Here is a 17,375-nt window from a genome sequence, read left to right as displayed (position 1 = left end):
TAAGGGATCAATTCAACAGGAAGATATAACAATTATCAATGTATATGCACCTAACTACAGGGCACCGGTTTATCTAAAAGATTTGTTAACGGACTTAAAGGGAGACTTAGGCCCCAATACAATAGTACTGGGGGACTTCAATACTCCACTCTCAGAAATAGACAGATCAATAGGACGGAAGATCAACAAGGATACAGTAGATTTAAACGACACTATAGCCCAAATGGATCTATCAGATATATACAGAACTTTCAATCCTACAGCTAAAGATTTTACATTCTTCTCAGCAGTACATGGAACCTTCTCTAGGATTGACCACATACTAGGCCATAAAGCAAGTCTTGGTAAATTCAAAAGAATGAGAATCATACCATGCAGCTTCTCAGACCATAAAGGAATGAAGTTGGAAATTAGCAACTCAGGAATCCCTAGAGCATATGCAAACACATGGAGATTGAACAACATGCTCCTGAATGAACAATGGGTCATAGAAGAAATCAAAAGAGAAATCAAAAACTTTCTGGAAGTAAATGAGGATAACAGCACAACATACCAAAACTTATGGGACGCAGCAAAAGCAGTGTTAAGAGGAAAGTTTATATCAATAGGTGCCTACATCAAGAAACTGGAAAGGCACCAAATAGATGAGCTTTCAATTCACCTCAAGGATCTAGAAAACCTACAGCAAACCAGACCCAAATCTAGTAGGAGAAGAGAAATAATTAAAATCAGAGAAGAAATCAACAGGATTGAATCCAAAAAAATTACAAAAAATCAGCCAAACGAAGAGCTGGTTTTTTGAAAAAATAAACAAAATTGACACCACATTGGCCCAACTAACTAAAAAAAGAAGAGAAAAGACCCAAATTAATAAAATCAGAGATGAAAAAGGAAACGTAACAACAGACACCACAGAAATAAAAAGAATCATCAGAAATTACTACAAGGACTTGTATGCCAGCAAACAGGGAAACCTATCAGAAATGGATAGATTCCTGGACACATGCAACCTACCTAAATTGAATCAGGAAGACATCGAAAACCTAAACAGACCCATAACTGAGACAGAAATTGAAACAGTAATAAAGGCCCTCCCAACAAAGAAAAGCCCAGGACCAGATGGATTCACTGCTGAATTCTACCAGACGTTTAAAGAAGAACTAACTCCAATTCTTCTCAAACTATTCAGAACAATCGAAGAAGAGGGAATCCTCCCAAATTCTTTCTAGGAAGCCAGCATCACCTTAACCCCTAAGCCGGAAAAAGATGCAGCACTGAAAGAGAATTACAGACCAATATCCCTGATGAACATAGATGCAAAAATCCTCAATAAAATTCTCGCCAATAGAATGCAACAACACATCAGAAAGATCATCCACACAGACCAAGTGGGATTTAACCCTGGTATGCAGGTATGGTTTAATGTGCGCAAGACAATCAATGTGATACACCACATTAACAGACTGCAGAAGAAAAACCATATGATTATCTCAATAGATGCCGAGAAAGCATTTGATAAAATACAACACCCATTCATGATGAAAACTCTAAGCAAACTGGGTTTGGAAGGAACATTCCTCAATACAATCAAAGCAATCTATGAAAAACCCACAGCCAACATCCTATTGAATGGGGAAAAGTTGGAAGCATTTCCACTGAGATCTGGTACCAGACAGGGATGTCCACTCTCACCACTGCTATTCAATATAGTTCTGGAGGTTCTAGCCAGAGCTATTAGGCAAGAAAAAGAAATTAAAGGGATACAAATTGGGAAGGAAGAACTCAAACTATCCCTCATTGCAGAAGACATGATTCTTTATTTAGGGGACCCAAAGAACTCTACTAAGAGACTATTGGAACTCATAGAAGATTTTGGCAAAGTAGCAGGGTATAAAATCAATGCACAAAAATCAACAGCCTTTGTATACACAGACAATGCCATGGCTGAGGAAGAACTTCTAAGATCAATCCCATTCACAATAGCTACAAAAACAATCAAATACCTTGGAGTAAACTTAACCAAGGACGTTAAAGATCTCTACGATGCAAATTACAAAACCTTAAAGAAAGAAATAGAAGAGGATACCAAGAAATGGAAAAATCTTCCATGCTCATGGATTGGAAGAATCAATATCATCAAAATGTCCATTCTCCCAAAAGCAATTTATAAATTCAATGCAATACCAATCAAGATACCGAAGACCTTCTTCTCAGATCTGGAAAAATTGGTGCTGAAATTTATATGGAGGCACAAGAGACCTCGAATAGCTAAAGCAATCTTGTACAACAAAAACAAAGCCGGAGGCATCACAATACCAGATTTCAGGACATACTACAGGGCAGTTGTAATCAAAACAGCATGATACTGGTACAGAAACAGATGGATAGACCAATGGAACAGAATTGAAACACGCAAACATCTACAGCCAACTTATATTTGATAAAGGATCTAAAACTAATTCCTGGAGCAAGGACAGTCTATTCAATAAATGGTGCTGGGAAAATTGGATTTCCACGTGCAGAAGCATGAAGCAAGACCCCTACCTTACGCCTTACACAAAAATCCACTCAACATGGATTAAAGACCTAAATCTACGACCTGACACCATCAAGTTACTAGAGAACATTGGAGAAACCCTTCAAGATATTGGCACAGGCAAAGAGTTTCTGGAAAAGACCCAGGAGGCACAGGCAGTCAAAGCCAAAATTAACTATTGGGATTGCATCAAATTGAGAAGTTTCTGTACTGCAAAAGAAACAGTCAGGAGAGTGAAGAGACAACCGACAGAATGGGAAAAAATATTTGCAAACTATGCAACAGACAAAGGGTTAATAACCAGAATCTACAAAGAGATCAAGAAACTCCACAAAAACAAAACCAACAACCCAATTAAGAGATGGGCCAAGGACCTCAATAGACATTTTTCAAAAGAGGAAATCCAAATGGCCAACAGGCACATGAAAAAATGTTCAAGATAACTAGCAATCAGGGAAATGCAAATCAAAACCACAATGAGGTTTCACCTCACCCCGGTTAGAATGGCTCACATGCAGAAATCTACCAACAACAGATGCTGGCGAGGATGTGGGGAAAAAGGGACACTAACCCACTGTTGGTGGGAATGCAAACTGGTCAAGCCACTATGGAAGTCAGTCTGGAGATTCCTCAGAAACCTGAAGATAACCCTACCGTTCGACCCAGCCATCCCACTCCTTGGAATTTACCCAAAGGAATTTAAATTGGCAAACAAAAAAGCGGTCTGCACCCTAATGTTTATTGCAGCTCAATTCACAATAGCTAAGACCTGGAACCAACCTAAATGCCCATCAACGATAGACTGGATAAAGAAATTATGGGATATGTACTCTTTGGAATACTATACCGCAGTAAGAAACAACGAAATCCAGTCATTTGCAACAAAATGGAGGAATCTGGAACACATCATGCTGAGTGAAATAAGCCAGTCCCAAAGGGACAAATACCATATGTTCTCCCTGATCGGTGACAACTGACTGAACACCAAAAAGGAAACCTCCTGAAGTGAAACGGACACTATGGGAAATGGTGACTTGATCAGCATAGCCCTGACTGTTAATTAACAACTTAATACATTATCCCTCTTAGTAGTTTTTTTTTGTCTGTTCTACTTAATATGACTGGTTTAATTCTGTAATTAATACACAGTTATTCTTAAGTGTTGAAAATTAACTGAAATGTGATCCCTGTTAAACATAAGAGTGGGAATAAGAGAGGGAAGAGATGTATAATTTGGGACATGCTCAAGCTGACTTGCCCCAAATGGTAGAGTTAAAAACATACCAGGGGATTCCAATTCAATCCCATCAAGGTGGCATGTACCAATGCCATCTCACTAGTCCAAGTGATCAATTTCAGTTCACAATTGATCATAATGAAAGGACTAAGAGTCAAAGGGAGCAAATAAACAAGTCTAGTACCTGCTAACACTAACGGATGGAATAAATAAAGGGGAGAGTGATCCAACATGGGAAGTGAGAATCTCAGCAGACTCATAGAATGGCAGATGTCCTAAATAGCACTCTGGCCTCAGAATCAGCCCTAAAGGCATTCGGAGCTGGCTGAAAAGCCCATGAGAGTATTTCAGGCATGGAAAGCCAAGACACTCTGGCAAAAGATCTCTGCGAGTGAGATCCCAGTGGAAAGAACAGGTCTTCAAAGAAGGAGGTACCTTTCTCTGAAGGGAGGAGAGAACCTCCACTTTGACTATGACCTTGTCTAAACAAGATAAGAGTCGGAGAACTCAGAGGGCTTCCATAGCCTTGGAAACTCATGACCGGAGCATAGGGAGACTACTGATGCCATAGACAGGAGTGTCAATTGGTAAAGTCAACAACAGGAGTCACTGTGCACTTACTCCTCATGTAGGATCTCTGTCCTTAATGTGCTGTGTATTGAGATTTAATGCTATAATGAGTACTCAAACAATATATTTCACTTTGTGTTTTTATGGGGGTGCAAACTGTTGAAATCTTTACTTAATGTATACTAAACTGATCCTCTGTAAAAAAAAAAGAAAAAAGAAAAAAAAAGAGAAATTATCAACTCCCAAATTGACTCTCACTGGGGTTAAACCTGACAATAGGTCTGATCTGATTTCATCATCATTTAAAAAAAATCATCTATTATTTTTCACTTTATGTTTCTGTGTGAGAGCAAACTGTTGAAATCCTTACTTAATGTATCCTAAGCTGATCTTCTGTATATTAAGATAATCGAAAATGAATCTTGATGTGAATGGAAGGGGCGAGGGAGTGGGAAAGGGGAGGGTAGTGGGTGGGAGGGACGGTATGTGGGGGAAGCCATTGTAATCCATAAATCGTACTTTGGAAATTTATATTCATTAAATAAAAGTTAAAAAAAAAAGCAGTAATACATTGCACATATGTTTTCACCCCGAATGATAGAAGAATAAATAAAAGTTTTAGGTCTGTTGACTTCCAACCCCCAGAAGCCACCCCTTGCTATCCTGTTCATTCCTATTTATTGTATTATTATTAGTTCTGAATAGTAAATTTATATTTATGTTTTTAATTTATTAATATTAACAAGTGGATCAACTTACCTCACTTAAAAGTGTGCATTTTTGGAAATGCTTAGTGTATCATTCTTTCTCCTTCCACTTCATGAAGTTTGTTATTTATGTTTGTTTGGTGTAAATGTTGAATATTTTAGGTCTTATTTCCTTGATTTTTCTTCCTATGCTTCAAGCCACAGCCACATTAGGCTAGTTGTCATTTTTTAAATGTCATTACATTAGAAACCATTTCAAGTATCAGAAAAGTTCTTTAATGTGCTTGTCTTTAAGGAGAATACATAAACAACTGAATTTGGAGTAGTAATGTTGATTATCAATGTATGTATTTAAAGAAGTGGTGTATTGCAATTTCAAAAACAAACTTTAATACGAGGCAAATAAATTTAACGATCTATCTAAAAAAGGGGAGAGATATGAGAAGGTATGAATTGTGAAAGCAAGGGATTGAGACAGAGGAGAGAGTGTTGGAGTTGAAATGAAGACAATAAGTATAGAATATGGGTTTTAAAATATTTTGTGTTATGGAAAGAAAACAAATTAGAACATGAATGGAAGGGAATTGGAAATCCTCTGAAAGGAATCTGGTGTTTCTCTCATGTACATTCTAGAATATTTTCTTAATGTTTTATTGTTGAATGTTTGTGTACAATGTGTCATGGTGAAGATCTTTTCCGGTCATGTCTATTAGCTGTTCTATGAGCTCCCTGTACTTGGATGTCCATTTCTTTCTCCAAATTGGGGAAGTTTTCTTTAATAATTTCACTAAATAAGCCTTCTAATCCAATCTCTCTTTCCATACCTTCAGGAACTCTTAAGACCTGTATGTTGGGTTATTTGATAGTGTCCCATAAATCTCCAACACTGTTTTCAGTTTTTCTACCTTTTTCTTTTTTTTTTTTCTTGGTCTGACTGAAAATTTTCCAAAGGTTTGTCCTCTAGCTTGGATATTCGTTCTTCTGCCTCACCAAGCCTGTTGTTAAGGTTTTCCACTGCATTTTTAATTTGATCTATTGAATTCTTCATTTCCAATATTTTATTTTGAATTCTCTTTAAAATGTCAATTTCATGGTAAAATTTTTCACTCACATCATGTATGGATGTCTTTAATTCATGGATTTGCTTCTTATGTCTTCTGAGTAATCCTACAATTAATCTTTTGAATTTCATTTCAGGCATTTCATCAATCTCTTCATCTTCCCATTGGAATGTTGAAGTGTTTTTGTGTTCCTTTGGGCTGGTTTCTTGTCTTCCATAATCTTGTTTCTTGAATATCTGTGTTTATTTTCAGGAATTTTTGGGACTACTTTTTGGTTGTTTACTCTGATAGCTTTTATCTTTGAACTATGCTTCTGTGGCTTAGTGGAATGTTACATCTTCAGTGACTACTCAGAGGTGTGTGTCAGATGTGGCCAGGGAGCTCTGGTCAGTGCTCCAGGATGGGGTGAGTATCCAGGGTGACACCCAAGTTGGGTGTGGTAGATCTCTTGTTAATAGAAGGGGTGTATGGTCACCTCTGTTGGTTTAATTACACCCTCACATCCTCTCTTCCAAGGTGATCAATACCTGGTGTTAGCCTTCTGTGGGTGTAATTCACTTCTGTACTTCCACATAAACTGCAAAAAATGATCTGTGCAGTCCTCAGTGTGAGCCTGGAACCCTCTGTAATAACCCAACCCAGGCAATCAGGGAGCTCTGGGTATGTGGAGTCACACACAGTGCCCAGATTCACAGCTACAGCCTGCACCCTCTCATGCAGTCACAATGTTCCCACAGTTTCAGCACACAGGGCTCCTACAATCCTGGGGTACATAGGATCCACTCTGTCCCCTAGCTTGTCCTGTCAACTGAGAGGCAGAGACATTCCCAGAGCCAGCTGCCTGAGGGTGCTCCACCTAAACGATTTGAGTCCCAGAACCTGTGATATGTTGAGAGGCTGTGGTCACCTTACAGTCATACGAGGGTGCCTAGCCCCCTGTCAATCTTCCCAGCTAGATGCAAAGTCGTTGGGAAATATGGATTTTTCTCTCTAGTAAAATTCCTGGATCGCATCTGTGCACAATAGCCTGAACCCTACTTGTTTCACAACTGTGCCTTCTCTCCACCAGTTGCTGGGTGTGTACAAGAGTCTCTGCAGGGGCCGGCACTGTAGCGCAGTGGGTTAACGCCCTGGCCTGAAGCGCCGGCATCCCATATGGGCACCGGTTCTAGTCCCCGCTGCTCCATTTCCAATCCATAGCTCTGCTATGGCCTGGGAAAGCAGTGGAAGATGGCCCAAGTCCTTGGGCCCCTGCACCCACATGGGAGACCCAGAGGAAGCTCCTGGCTCCTGGCTTCAGATAGATGCAGCTCTGGCTGTTGCGGCCAACTGGGGAGTGGACCATCGAATGGAAGACCTCTCTCTCTCTGCCTCTCCTCTCTCTGTATAACTGACTTTCTTTTTTTTTTTTTTAAACTTTTATTTAATGAATATAAATTTCCAAAGTACGACTTATGGATTACAATGGCTTTCCCCCCATACCGTCCCTCCCACCCACAACCCTCCCCTTTCCCACTCCCCCTCCCCTTCCATTCACATCAAGATTCATTTTCAATTATCTTAATATACAGAAGATCAGCTTAGTATACATTAAGTATGGATTTCAACAGGTTGCTCCCACACAGAAACATAAAGTGAAAAATAATAGATGATTTTTTAAAATGATGATGAAATCAGAGCAGACCTATTGTCATGTTTAATCCCAGTGAGAGTCAAGTTGGGAATTGATAATTTTTTTTTTTTTTTTACAGAGGATCAGTTTAGTATGCATTAAGTAAGGATTTCAACAGTTTGCACCCCCATAGAAACACAAAGTGAAATATATTGTTTGAGTACTCGTTATAGCATTAAATCTCAATGTACAGCACATTAAGGATAGAGATCCTACATGAGGAGTAAGTGCACAGTGACTCCTGTTGTTGACTTTACCAATTGACACTCCTGTCTATGGCATCAGTAATCTCCCTATGCTCCAGTCATGAGTTTCCAAGGCTATGGAAGCCCTCTGAGTTCTCCGATTCTTATCTTGTTTAGACAAGCTCATAGTCAAAGTGGAGGTTCTCTCCTCCCTTCAGAGAAAGGTACCTCCTTCTTTGATGGCCTGTTCTTTCCACTGGGATCTCACTCGCAGAGATCTTTTGCCAGAGTGTCTTGGCTTTCCATGCCTGAAATACTCTCATGAGCTTTTCAGCCAGCTCCGAATGCCTTTAGGGCTGATTCTGAGGCCAGAGTGCTATTTAGGACATCTGCCATTCTATGAGTCTGCTGAGTATCTCACTTCCCATGTTGGATCACTCTCCCCTTTATTTACTCCATCAGTTAGCGTTAGCAGGTACTAGACTTGTCTATGTGCTCCCTTTGACTCCCAGTCCCTTCACCATGACCAACTGTGAACTGAAACTGATCACCTGGAACAGTGAGATGGCATTGGTACATGCCACCTCGATGGGATTGAATTGGAATCCCCTGGTATGCTTCCAACTGACTTTCAAATAAATAAATAAATAAATCTTTAAAAAAAAAGAGTCTCTGTGGCCATTACTCGAGTCAGAATGGTTCCTTCTCCCTGCACTTTGTCAGCGGTTATGTGCACCCAAGCTGCTCCAGTTGCCTCTGATGACAAGATGGTGCCTGATCCCCGCCAGTTGCTGGGTTTGTGCCTAAGAACTGATGCAGCTGTTCGCTACTCATGTCCAAAATGCATGTGTGCTCTCTCAGCCAGCTGCTGGGTGCCATTGTGGGGAACATGCAGAGAGAGAAACATGCCCCCCTTTTTTTCTCTGGGTGATCAGGCACGCTATTTCCTTTGGGGCTCTGGGCCAGAATCATAGTGTAGTCTGCTAGCCTCTACCTCTGGCTGCATCACCAGTGGCATGGGCCATGCAGTGTGACCTCAGATTGCACTCCAAAGCTGGCTCTTTCTGAGGCTCAGGGCTGCTGGGCTTGTATGTTGTGCTCATGCTTGTTCATGCTGTGCAGCTGCACCTTCCGCACAGCTCCATTGTGTCTCTCCTCCTTCCACAAAATCTCCACTGCAGTTTGCCCTCCAACTCTCCCCTGAGAACTCACTTTCTCTCCCCCTGCCCTTTTTAAAACTGTTTATCCTAGCCTAGAGCAGTCTGCCCTGTCCATATTCTGTCATCTTGGAATCCCTCCTCACATTCATTCTAAACGAGAGCATCACTGGGTGCTGTGTATCGCATTGACAGTTTTTTTCTTTTAGGACTTGGACTCTGTCTCTTCATTCTTTCCTAACCTGTAAGGTTTCCAATGAGAAGTCAGATGTCAACCTAATTGAAGATACTTTGAGGGTAATCTGGCATTTCTACGTTGCACATTTTAGGATATTTACTTTATTGCTTACATTTGATAGTTTGACTAAAATATATTATGGTGAAGATTTTTTTCATGTCTATCATGAAGTCTATATATTTCCTGTACTTAAATGTCCATAACTTTCCCCTAATTAGGGACATTTTCATTATTTCACTATAATCCATTCTATCTTTCCATACCTTCAGGAATTCCTAGGACACACATATTTGTCCAGTTGATGATACCCCATAAATCTTGACACTATTTTCTGTTTTTTTTTTTTTTTTTTTTTTTTTTTTTTTTTTTTTTTTTTTTTGTCTGATTGAGCTATTCCCAAAGATTTTCCTTCTAGCTTGGATATTTATTCTTCTGCTTCACCAAGTGTGTTGTTAATGGTTTCATTGTAGTTTTAATTTGACATATTGAATTCTTCCTAATATTTCAGTTTGATTTCTCTTCAATATCTCTATCTGCTAGGCAGAATTTCTCATCTGTGTTACTTATGGATTTCTTTAACTCATGTATTTGCTTCTCTGTTTTTAAGTAATCTTATAATCATTCGTTTGAATTCCTTTTAAAGCATTTCATCAGTCTCTTCATCTTTGCTTTCTAATATTGAGCTGGTATTGTGCTCCTTTTGGGGAGTCATATTGTCTTCATTGTTCATGTGTCTAGTATTTTTATATTTTTTAGGCATCTATGGAACCATTTGTTAGTTTTCTCCTCTAAGGGCTTTGTTCTTTGAAATGTGCCTCGAGGTCTCAGTGAAATGTCTGTTCCTTCTGCGGATACCCAGAAGTGTATGCTGCATGGGGCCAGAGACTTCCAGTCAGTGCTCAAGGGTGGGGCAGGAGTTCAGAGTGACACCCAAGTTGGTCATGGTAGATCTCCTCCATCATCAGCAAGGGAGCTGTTAGGAACACACTGGCTGGTTTATTCAAAGTTCCAGCCCCTCTCTGCCAACATGAACAGAAAGCCCAGGGTGAGCCCACGAGGCCTGCGCACCCCACCCACTTGGGCTCATGGTATACATAGAAGATATTTGATTTCTCAGTGTGAGTATGGAGCCCTTTGTGATGACCCTCCCCAGTACTCAGGGAACTCTGAGCCTCTGGAGCTGAACCAAATGAGTATCCAAAGACCCAGCAACACCCCACACCCCACTGCACAGTCTCAGGGCTCAAGTCACAGGGAGTATGGCATCCACTCTCTGCCATATGAGCTTCCCCATCCTCAAAATGGGCCACCCTGCTCCCAAAGCCAACTGCCTGCCCAACAGAGGTCAGTGCTCTCTGCCTTGGCAATCTGAGTCCTGTGCCTTGGTGGAAGCAGGGGAGAAATGTATGCTAACTTCATGGATCAAAGTGGGCACCCTGCCACTCACCAACACTCCAGTTCAGACTCAGAGTCAGTGGGGACTGCAGATTTATCCCTCTGACAAAATCCACCAGTGGTGCAAAGGCTGCAGCAGCACCACTTGCATTATTAAGATGAGGCTTTGTCTTGCATGGATGCTGGATTCCTTGGTTTCAGGAGGGGAGAAAAACAAGGCTGTCCCCTGCCAGAACTCAACCAGACTCAAAATCAGTGGGGACCATGAGGTTCTCCCTCAGACAATATCGATGGTGGCATGAGGGCTGCTGCATGTTCCTCTCACCTCATGCAGAGTTGGTGGTGTCCCCACTAGCTGCCCACTTCAGTATTCACTGGTGATGTCCCACTAGTTGTTGTGTGGTTATATCATCTCCTCTGTGACATGAGTCTCTTTTCTTTCTGTAGACCCTACAGACGTCCGTCTAACTGTCCCCTGGGAACACAGTTCCTCCTCTGTTCTTCTGGTGTCTTCTTGTGGTCAAAATCAGCATATCTTTCCCCTTTTCGCCTACGTTAGATCTCTCCTGCAGTGGTCTTATAAAAGACATGTTCAAAAAGCTCATGGGAGGGGCCATTGTTGTGGTGCAGAAGATTAAGCCATCACCTGCAAGGCCAGCATCCCCTATGTACACTGGTTCTAGTCCAACTGCCCAACTTCTGATCTAACTCCTGCCAATGCACTTGGGAAAGCAATGGAAGGTGGCCCAAGTGCCGGGAGTTCTGCACCCACTTGGGAGTTCCATTCTCCTGACTTCACTCTGGCCCAACTCTGGCTGTCACCATTTGGGGAGTGAATCAGCAGATGGAAAATCTCTCTCTCTCTCCCTCTCTCCATCTCTCTGTCTCTATAATGTCGTTTCTCTGAATAAATCTTTTTAAAAAGTTCATGGGAAAAAGTGTTGTTAGGAAAAACTATAAATGGATTTCTAAAATTTTTGCATCAAAATAAATTTATATTTTAATGACAATTTTCCAAGATCTTTGTGAGAGATCTTTATACTTATTAAAGAATTTTTTAAACAATTAAAAGCCTTCCAAAACTGAGAGCCCTGTGGCAACATGAGTTCACTGGTGAATTCTGCCAAGTACTGAAAGAAGGAATGATACTTTTATGTAACCTTTTCCAGAAAGTAGACACAGGGAAAACACTACCTATCCTATTCTTTCAGGTCAGCAGTGCCCTAAAACCAACACCAGACAAAGATGTTAGTGGGAAGAGCATCTAGTTTCCATCAATGATTGTGATCAAAGTTCCTGTTAGGCATGTTTTTGCTTTTTAATTTTCCATGTTCTGTATTCCTTTGACATTGTGGGATCATGCTGAGCTGGGAGACGTTTCCTTTCCTAGACCTAGCTAATTTTTAGCAAATAAATCCCATGAGCATGTCTTTCACATGCAAACCAACCAATCGAAAGTACACAATCCAGCTTTTTGGAGGTCTTGCACTTAAGTCAATATTCTCCACACCAAATTGCCACAAGTGCCAACAGGACCCAGAGAAGTTTGTTAAAATGAAATTTTTAAAAATTTTCTTAACAGAACTAAAAGATAAGCCATGAACCAGGGTAAAATATTTGTAAAACAGATAACTGAAAAGGATTTTTTCCACATTTTAAAATAGCGCTTGAAACTCTACAATAAGAAAACAATCAATCCAAATACACAATGGACAAAGGATCTTTGAAGACACCTCATCCAGGAAGCTGCTCAGAAAGTTAATAAGTTAGGGAAAATAATGCTCATTGTGATATATTGATAGAGAAATGCATGCAAAAAAATGAGATACTAAGATATCCCAAATAAAGTACTCACATCCAGGGCTGGCGCCATGGCTCACTTGGCTAATCCTCTGCCTGCAGCGCCAGCATCCCATGTGGGTGCTGGGTTCTAGTCCCAGTTGCTCCTCTTCCAGTCCAGCTCTCTATTGTGGCACTTCAAAAATACATGAATAGCCAATATGCACAAGAACATGTGCTCAAAATCATGTCATTAGGGAAGTACACATTAAACATAATGGTATACTAGTCCACACTCATTAGAATGGTTAGAACTCAAAGGCTGGCATTACTACGTTTGCTGGGAGCCTGTGAGGCAACTGGAACTCTCATGTGTTGTAGGGTGAGAATGTACTAAAATACCACTAAGATGGAATATACTTGGGCAATTTCTTATAGAGTTAGCCCCACATCTTCCTGTGTTTCTGCAATTTCATTCTAGATCTTTCATTCAAAATGATAAGACACATCCACACAAAGACTTGAATGCAAATGTTTACAGTTTTATTTATAATATCAAGAAATTAAAGAAGACACATATTTATCAATATGAAAAGGTTAGGGTGGTACATTTATACAATATAACAATACCTGGCTTTGTAAATGCTCAGTGATGCAATGCAATGGCATGGATAAACCTACTAAATATTACTCTCAGTGAAAGATGAGTGAGAAGACAAATGTACATTTATCTAAATTCTAAATGTATGCTCTCAAAGGTCAGACTAAATTAGTCTTGATAATGAAACAGTAGCCTTGATTGACTCTGGGGACAGTAGGAAATACTAGGAGAGGCAGAAGAGACTAACTGAAATCGAAAATGCTGTATGTTGAGGTCATTTTTTGAGTCACATGGACGCATTCATTTGCCAAATTCAACAACCTCCTCAACTGTACATTTGCAACCTTCCCATTTCACTCTCTCTTAATTATGCCTCAATTAAAAACTATTAAATATGCAGGTTTAAAATCAATATATGGATATAGATCATGTAGCTTAAACATTTGCATATAGTAAATTAATATGATAAACATTGTTATTATTTGAAATAAAAGGTAAATCTGGACAGATCCTGCTCTCAGGGAACATAAAACACTAAGAAGGCCCATTGGAAACCTGCAGGAGGAGTGACAGAGCTCCCAGAGAGGGAGAAACAGGGCAAAGGCATAGGGAAAGGTTGGGGAGGGAAGAAGGTGGGACTGTTGGAGGGCAAGTGAGAGGAAACCACCTGAAGACAGGCTACCTCCAACTTTAAAAATGCATGGTGTTCACTTTTGCAGTTATAAAACTTCATGCTTGCAAAAGCTGAAAGTCGTGAATGCAATAAACCAAAAATTGATGATCTATGTTCAATCAATGGATGTTTCCCACTAGCTTGACTTAAAAATCAGGTGCAGAGGAGGCTTTTGGTCGGGGAGGTGGTAGGTGGGTAGGACAGGTGCTCTCAAGGGGGGGAGGACTCCGGGGAGGGGCCCCCAGCCTGGGAATGGCAGTGAAGTGGCATCTGCTTCCCGGCGTCTGTGTACTGACCCCCGTCACCCTGAGGTAACTGAACCAATATTATTTTTAAGAAATTGAAATGTACTTTTTAGATTTCAACTCAATCATGGTTTTAAGTATAAAAATTTATAGATTGTTAAAACTACTTTTTGTGTACTTTTAACCACTCAGCGTAGCACTGTATATCTCATTCTTGTGAGACTCTGGTACAAGGCGTGCCGCTCAGTGATCCCCCCACCCCACCCACCCCGAGATGCTGGGCCTTTGGATGTGTACAGTAACCCACTTAATGCTGATGTTCAAAGCAAAAAGCAAAAAAGTCACCGGAAAAAAATCCATCAGCTTATACTTGTCAACCAAGTCATTTATTCAATAAATATTTAATTAAAGTAAGGGGGATATTTTAAGGACTGACAAAATTAAGGAAGACCTCTCTTTTGGGGATGGATTGAAATGGAATAGTCTTAATTTTATTTAGAGAGAAATTATGGGACAGAAACAAAAGATACTTGTCAAAATAGAAAATTCTTAGAGTTCCTGAATTCCTGTAGGTACAATAGCCAAAGGAATTCAAAATTTTCCTGCACTTGCTTAAAGTCTTGTACTAAAGATAGGGTCCTCAAAAGTGGGGAAAGTCCTGGATTCTGGAGATTACAAAGCTCGCACTAGGATGGGTGAAGGCCTGGAGGAGGACAGAAAATTTCCTGATGTGATAGGAGCAGGACTGGCTCTGGAAGCCGTGTCTCCGTGAGTGCAGAGGGGGGTCTCCATCGCTACAGCAGGCTGCTCCCCGACATCTCTGGGGTTCCCTGGGGAAGCCCGCTTCCACTTTCACCCATCTCAGGAGCGTCCTGCAGAGCTCTCTGGAGAACCTGCTTCAGCGTCTGTCCCCTCCGCTGCTGTCTAAAGGAGCCCACGAAGAAGTAAATGATAGGGTTGGCAGAACTGTTAACACAGGACAGGACCTGTGTAACCTGGTTAAAATAGGCATGGGAATTATTATAAAATCCAGCAATCCAGAATAAGAGATACCAATGGATGCCATCGGGCATGCCAAATAGGAGAAAGACCAGAGCTGTGAGCAGGACAGTCACATACAGCCTGGTCAGGGGAAACCTCTGTGAGCCACAGAGGATCCTGAGCAGCAGGGCCAGACTGGACACAGAGAGGATCAAAAATAATAATATCAGCCACGCTGCAGCGAGAAATTCAAATGACCGACATGTAGAAGGTTCCCAATCGCTAAACAGGAAACCACAACTGTACCCTTCCAGGAAGCTCAACACCAGGGACAGGGCCCAGAGCAGGGCACATATGGCAGCTGACAGGCGTCTGGGCCGGTGGCAGCGGTACCAAATGGGCCACAGGACGGACAAGCAGCGCTCGGTGCTAATGGCGCTGATTATGCTCAGACCGGTAAGGTAGAAAAAATTCCACACAGAGGTTAAGAAATGAGGGACTGCGGTGGAGAACAAACTGAAGTGAGAAAGCACAACGCTGACGCAGAGGAAGAAGAAGTCCGCTGCTGCCAGGTTGAGGACGTAAACGGAGAAGGCGTTTCTGCGCATGCGGAAGCCCAGGAGCCAGAGCACAGCCGCGTTTCCAGCCAGCCCAGCGAGGGCAATGGAGAGCATCAGCCAGCTAGAGACCAGAAGCAGTTTGTCAGGCTTTGGAGTCGTGGTCCCATTGCTTCTGTCCAGTGCTGTCGTTTCGGTCTCCCAGTCTGGGCTGCTTGAATTCGTGCTCGGAAACCCACCAGGGGTGGGGGTGTCCCTGGAAACACAAAAAAGATTTGAGAACCTGCTGTCTGACTTTGATTCTAAAAACTACCCTTCGGTGTGGGAATTACTGTCCTTGTGCCACTGGAGACAGAAAAAGTATTAAAGAAAGTAAATAATTAGCCAAAAGATGGACTGGCCTGGACCCTGGATGAAATCCAGCTCTTTCCTGCTCTCAAAAATTCCACAGCCCTCACAGAAAGCTAATGGAGTTGCAGTCATGTCTTTGACTCAGGCAGGGACAGGATATGGCTTTTGAGCACTTAGAAGAGTGTGCACCCATAGGTTAGGGAAAGGATTCAGGGGTGAATTCAATTTCCTGCACACTGAGTAGTAAATGGGAAGCTTGGAAGAATAGAGAGGAACAGTCACACAACACACATACACACTCGCATACATACACCACAGCACACAGAGTGAGACAGAGAAGGTAAGGGAAGAGAAAAGGAAGGAAGGGTAGGGAATAGGAGAGGTGAAGAGAGGGGGGATAGGGGAGGATAAGGGAGGGAAGGGGAGGGGAGGAGAGGAAACTGTTAGAGATGAGGGAGACGAGTCAAGGAAACAGAGAAAGGGCCTTCTTGAGTGAATTTTCTGTGAGACATACATTATAAATCCACTTGTTGTCTACTCCAGGTAATTTTTGGTCGAATGTGCTTTGCTTATTGCAGTTTTTGTGAAGTGGATTCTGTAAGGATTGGTGGAAATAGAAAACGGACTCATTTGTTCATTTTGCAAAGCATGGGTGAAATAACAGATACTCATGTGGTTTCTGCTTGGGGAAGGAGGATTCATTCACAGCTGATGGAGTAACAGCAGCTGATGGACTCCTTGTCAGGCATAACCACTCTTAATGCATCTCAGAGCCCATGAAGTAAGTACAGTTTTTACTCTCATTTTACAAGTACAGAGGCAGAAGCACAAAGAGCTTGAGTGATGTGATCCAGGTATTGGGCAAACAAGTGTTAGAGCCTGGCTTTGAATCCACAGGTCTTTGTATGAGTCCTTCTCCTTAACCAGCTTTTCAGGCACCCTGCCAAGGTATAGCATTATTACACATGGAGAGAAAACCCAACAAGTAATGCTAAGGTCTAATCACAGATAAAATATAAAAGTTTGGATTTTAAAATTTACAATAAGAAAATTTCACCGTACATATCTTTGACATCCAGGGTTAAGCTTATTCTTCTTTTTTAAACTTTTATTTAGTAAATATAAATTCCCAAAGTACAGTTTATGGATTACAATGAATTTTTCCCCACCATAACTTCCCTTCCACCCGCAAACCTCCCAAAACCTTCTCCCATTCCATTTACATCAAGATTCATTTACAATTATCTTTATATACAGAACAATTTAGTATATTTTAAATAAAGATTTCAACAGTTTGCACCCACACAGAACATAAAGTGAAAAATACTATTTCAGTACTAGTTATAGCATTAATTCACATTGGACAACACACTAAGGACAAAGATCCCACATGAGGAGTAAGTACACAGTGACTCCTGTTGTTGACTTAA

General features: G+C 41.2%; 2 protein-coding genes across 2 annotated transcripts in view; both read right to left on the bottom strand.

Moving 5' to 3' along the window:
• LOC100338380 (mas-related G-protein coupled receptor member X2-like) overlaps positions 1–9,071 on the bottom strand; it is a 35,667-nt gene extending 26,596 nt beyond the window's left edge. The window contains exon 1 of the mRNA XM_008272144.2: positions 8,963–9,071. Within this exon, the coding sequence (XP_008270366.2) occupies positions 8,963–9,071 (109 nt within the window). The remainder of the gene's footprint in view (positions 1–8,962) is intronic.
• A 5,265-nt stretch (positions 9,072–14,336) lies between these two features.
• On the bottom strand, positions 14,337–15,814 carry LOC100338631 (mas-related G-protein coupled receptor member X2-like). Its single transcript, XM_051828003.2, has one exon. It carries the CDS (start codon positions 15,709–15,711, stop codon positions 14,851–14,853), a length of 861 nt encoding a protein of 286 aa, XP_051683963.2. The 5' UTR covers positions 15,712–15,814; the 3' UTR covers positions 14,337–14,850.
• Between the last annotated feature and the right edge of the window lie 1,561 nt (positions 15,815–17,375).

Source organism: Oryctolagus cuniculus, chromosome 1 (assembly GCF_964237555.1).
Source record: "Oryctolagus cuniculus chromosome 1, mOryCun1.1, whole genome shotgun sequence".
Lineage (NCBI taxonomy): Eukaryota > Metazoa > Chordata > Mammalia > Lagomorpha > Leporidae > Oryctolagus > Oryctolagus cuniculus.
This window is presented reverse-complemented; position numbering and strand designations above follow the sequence as displayed.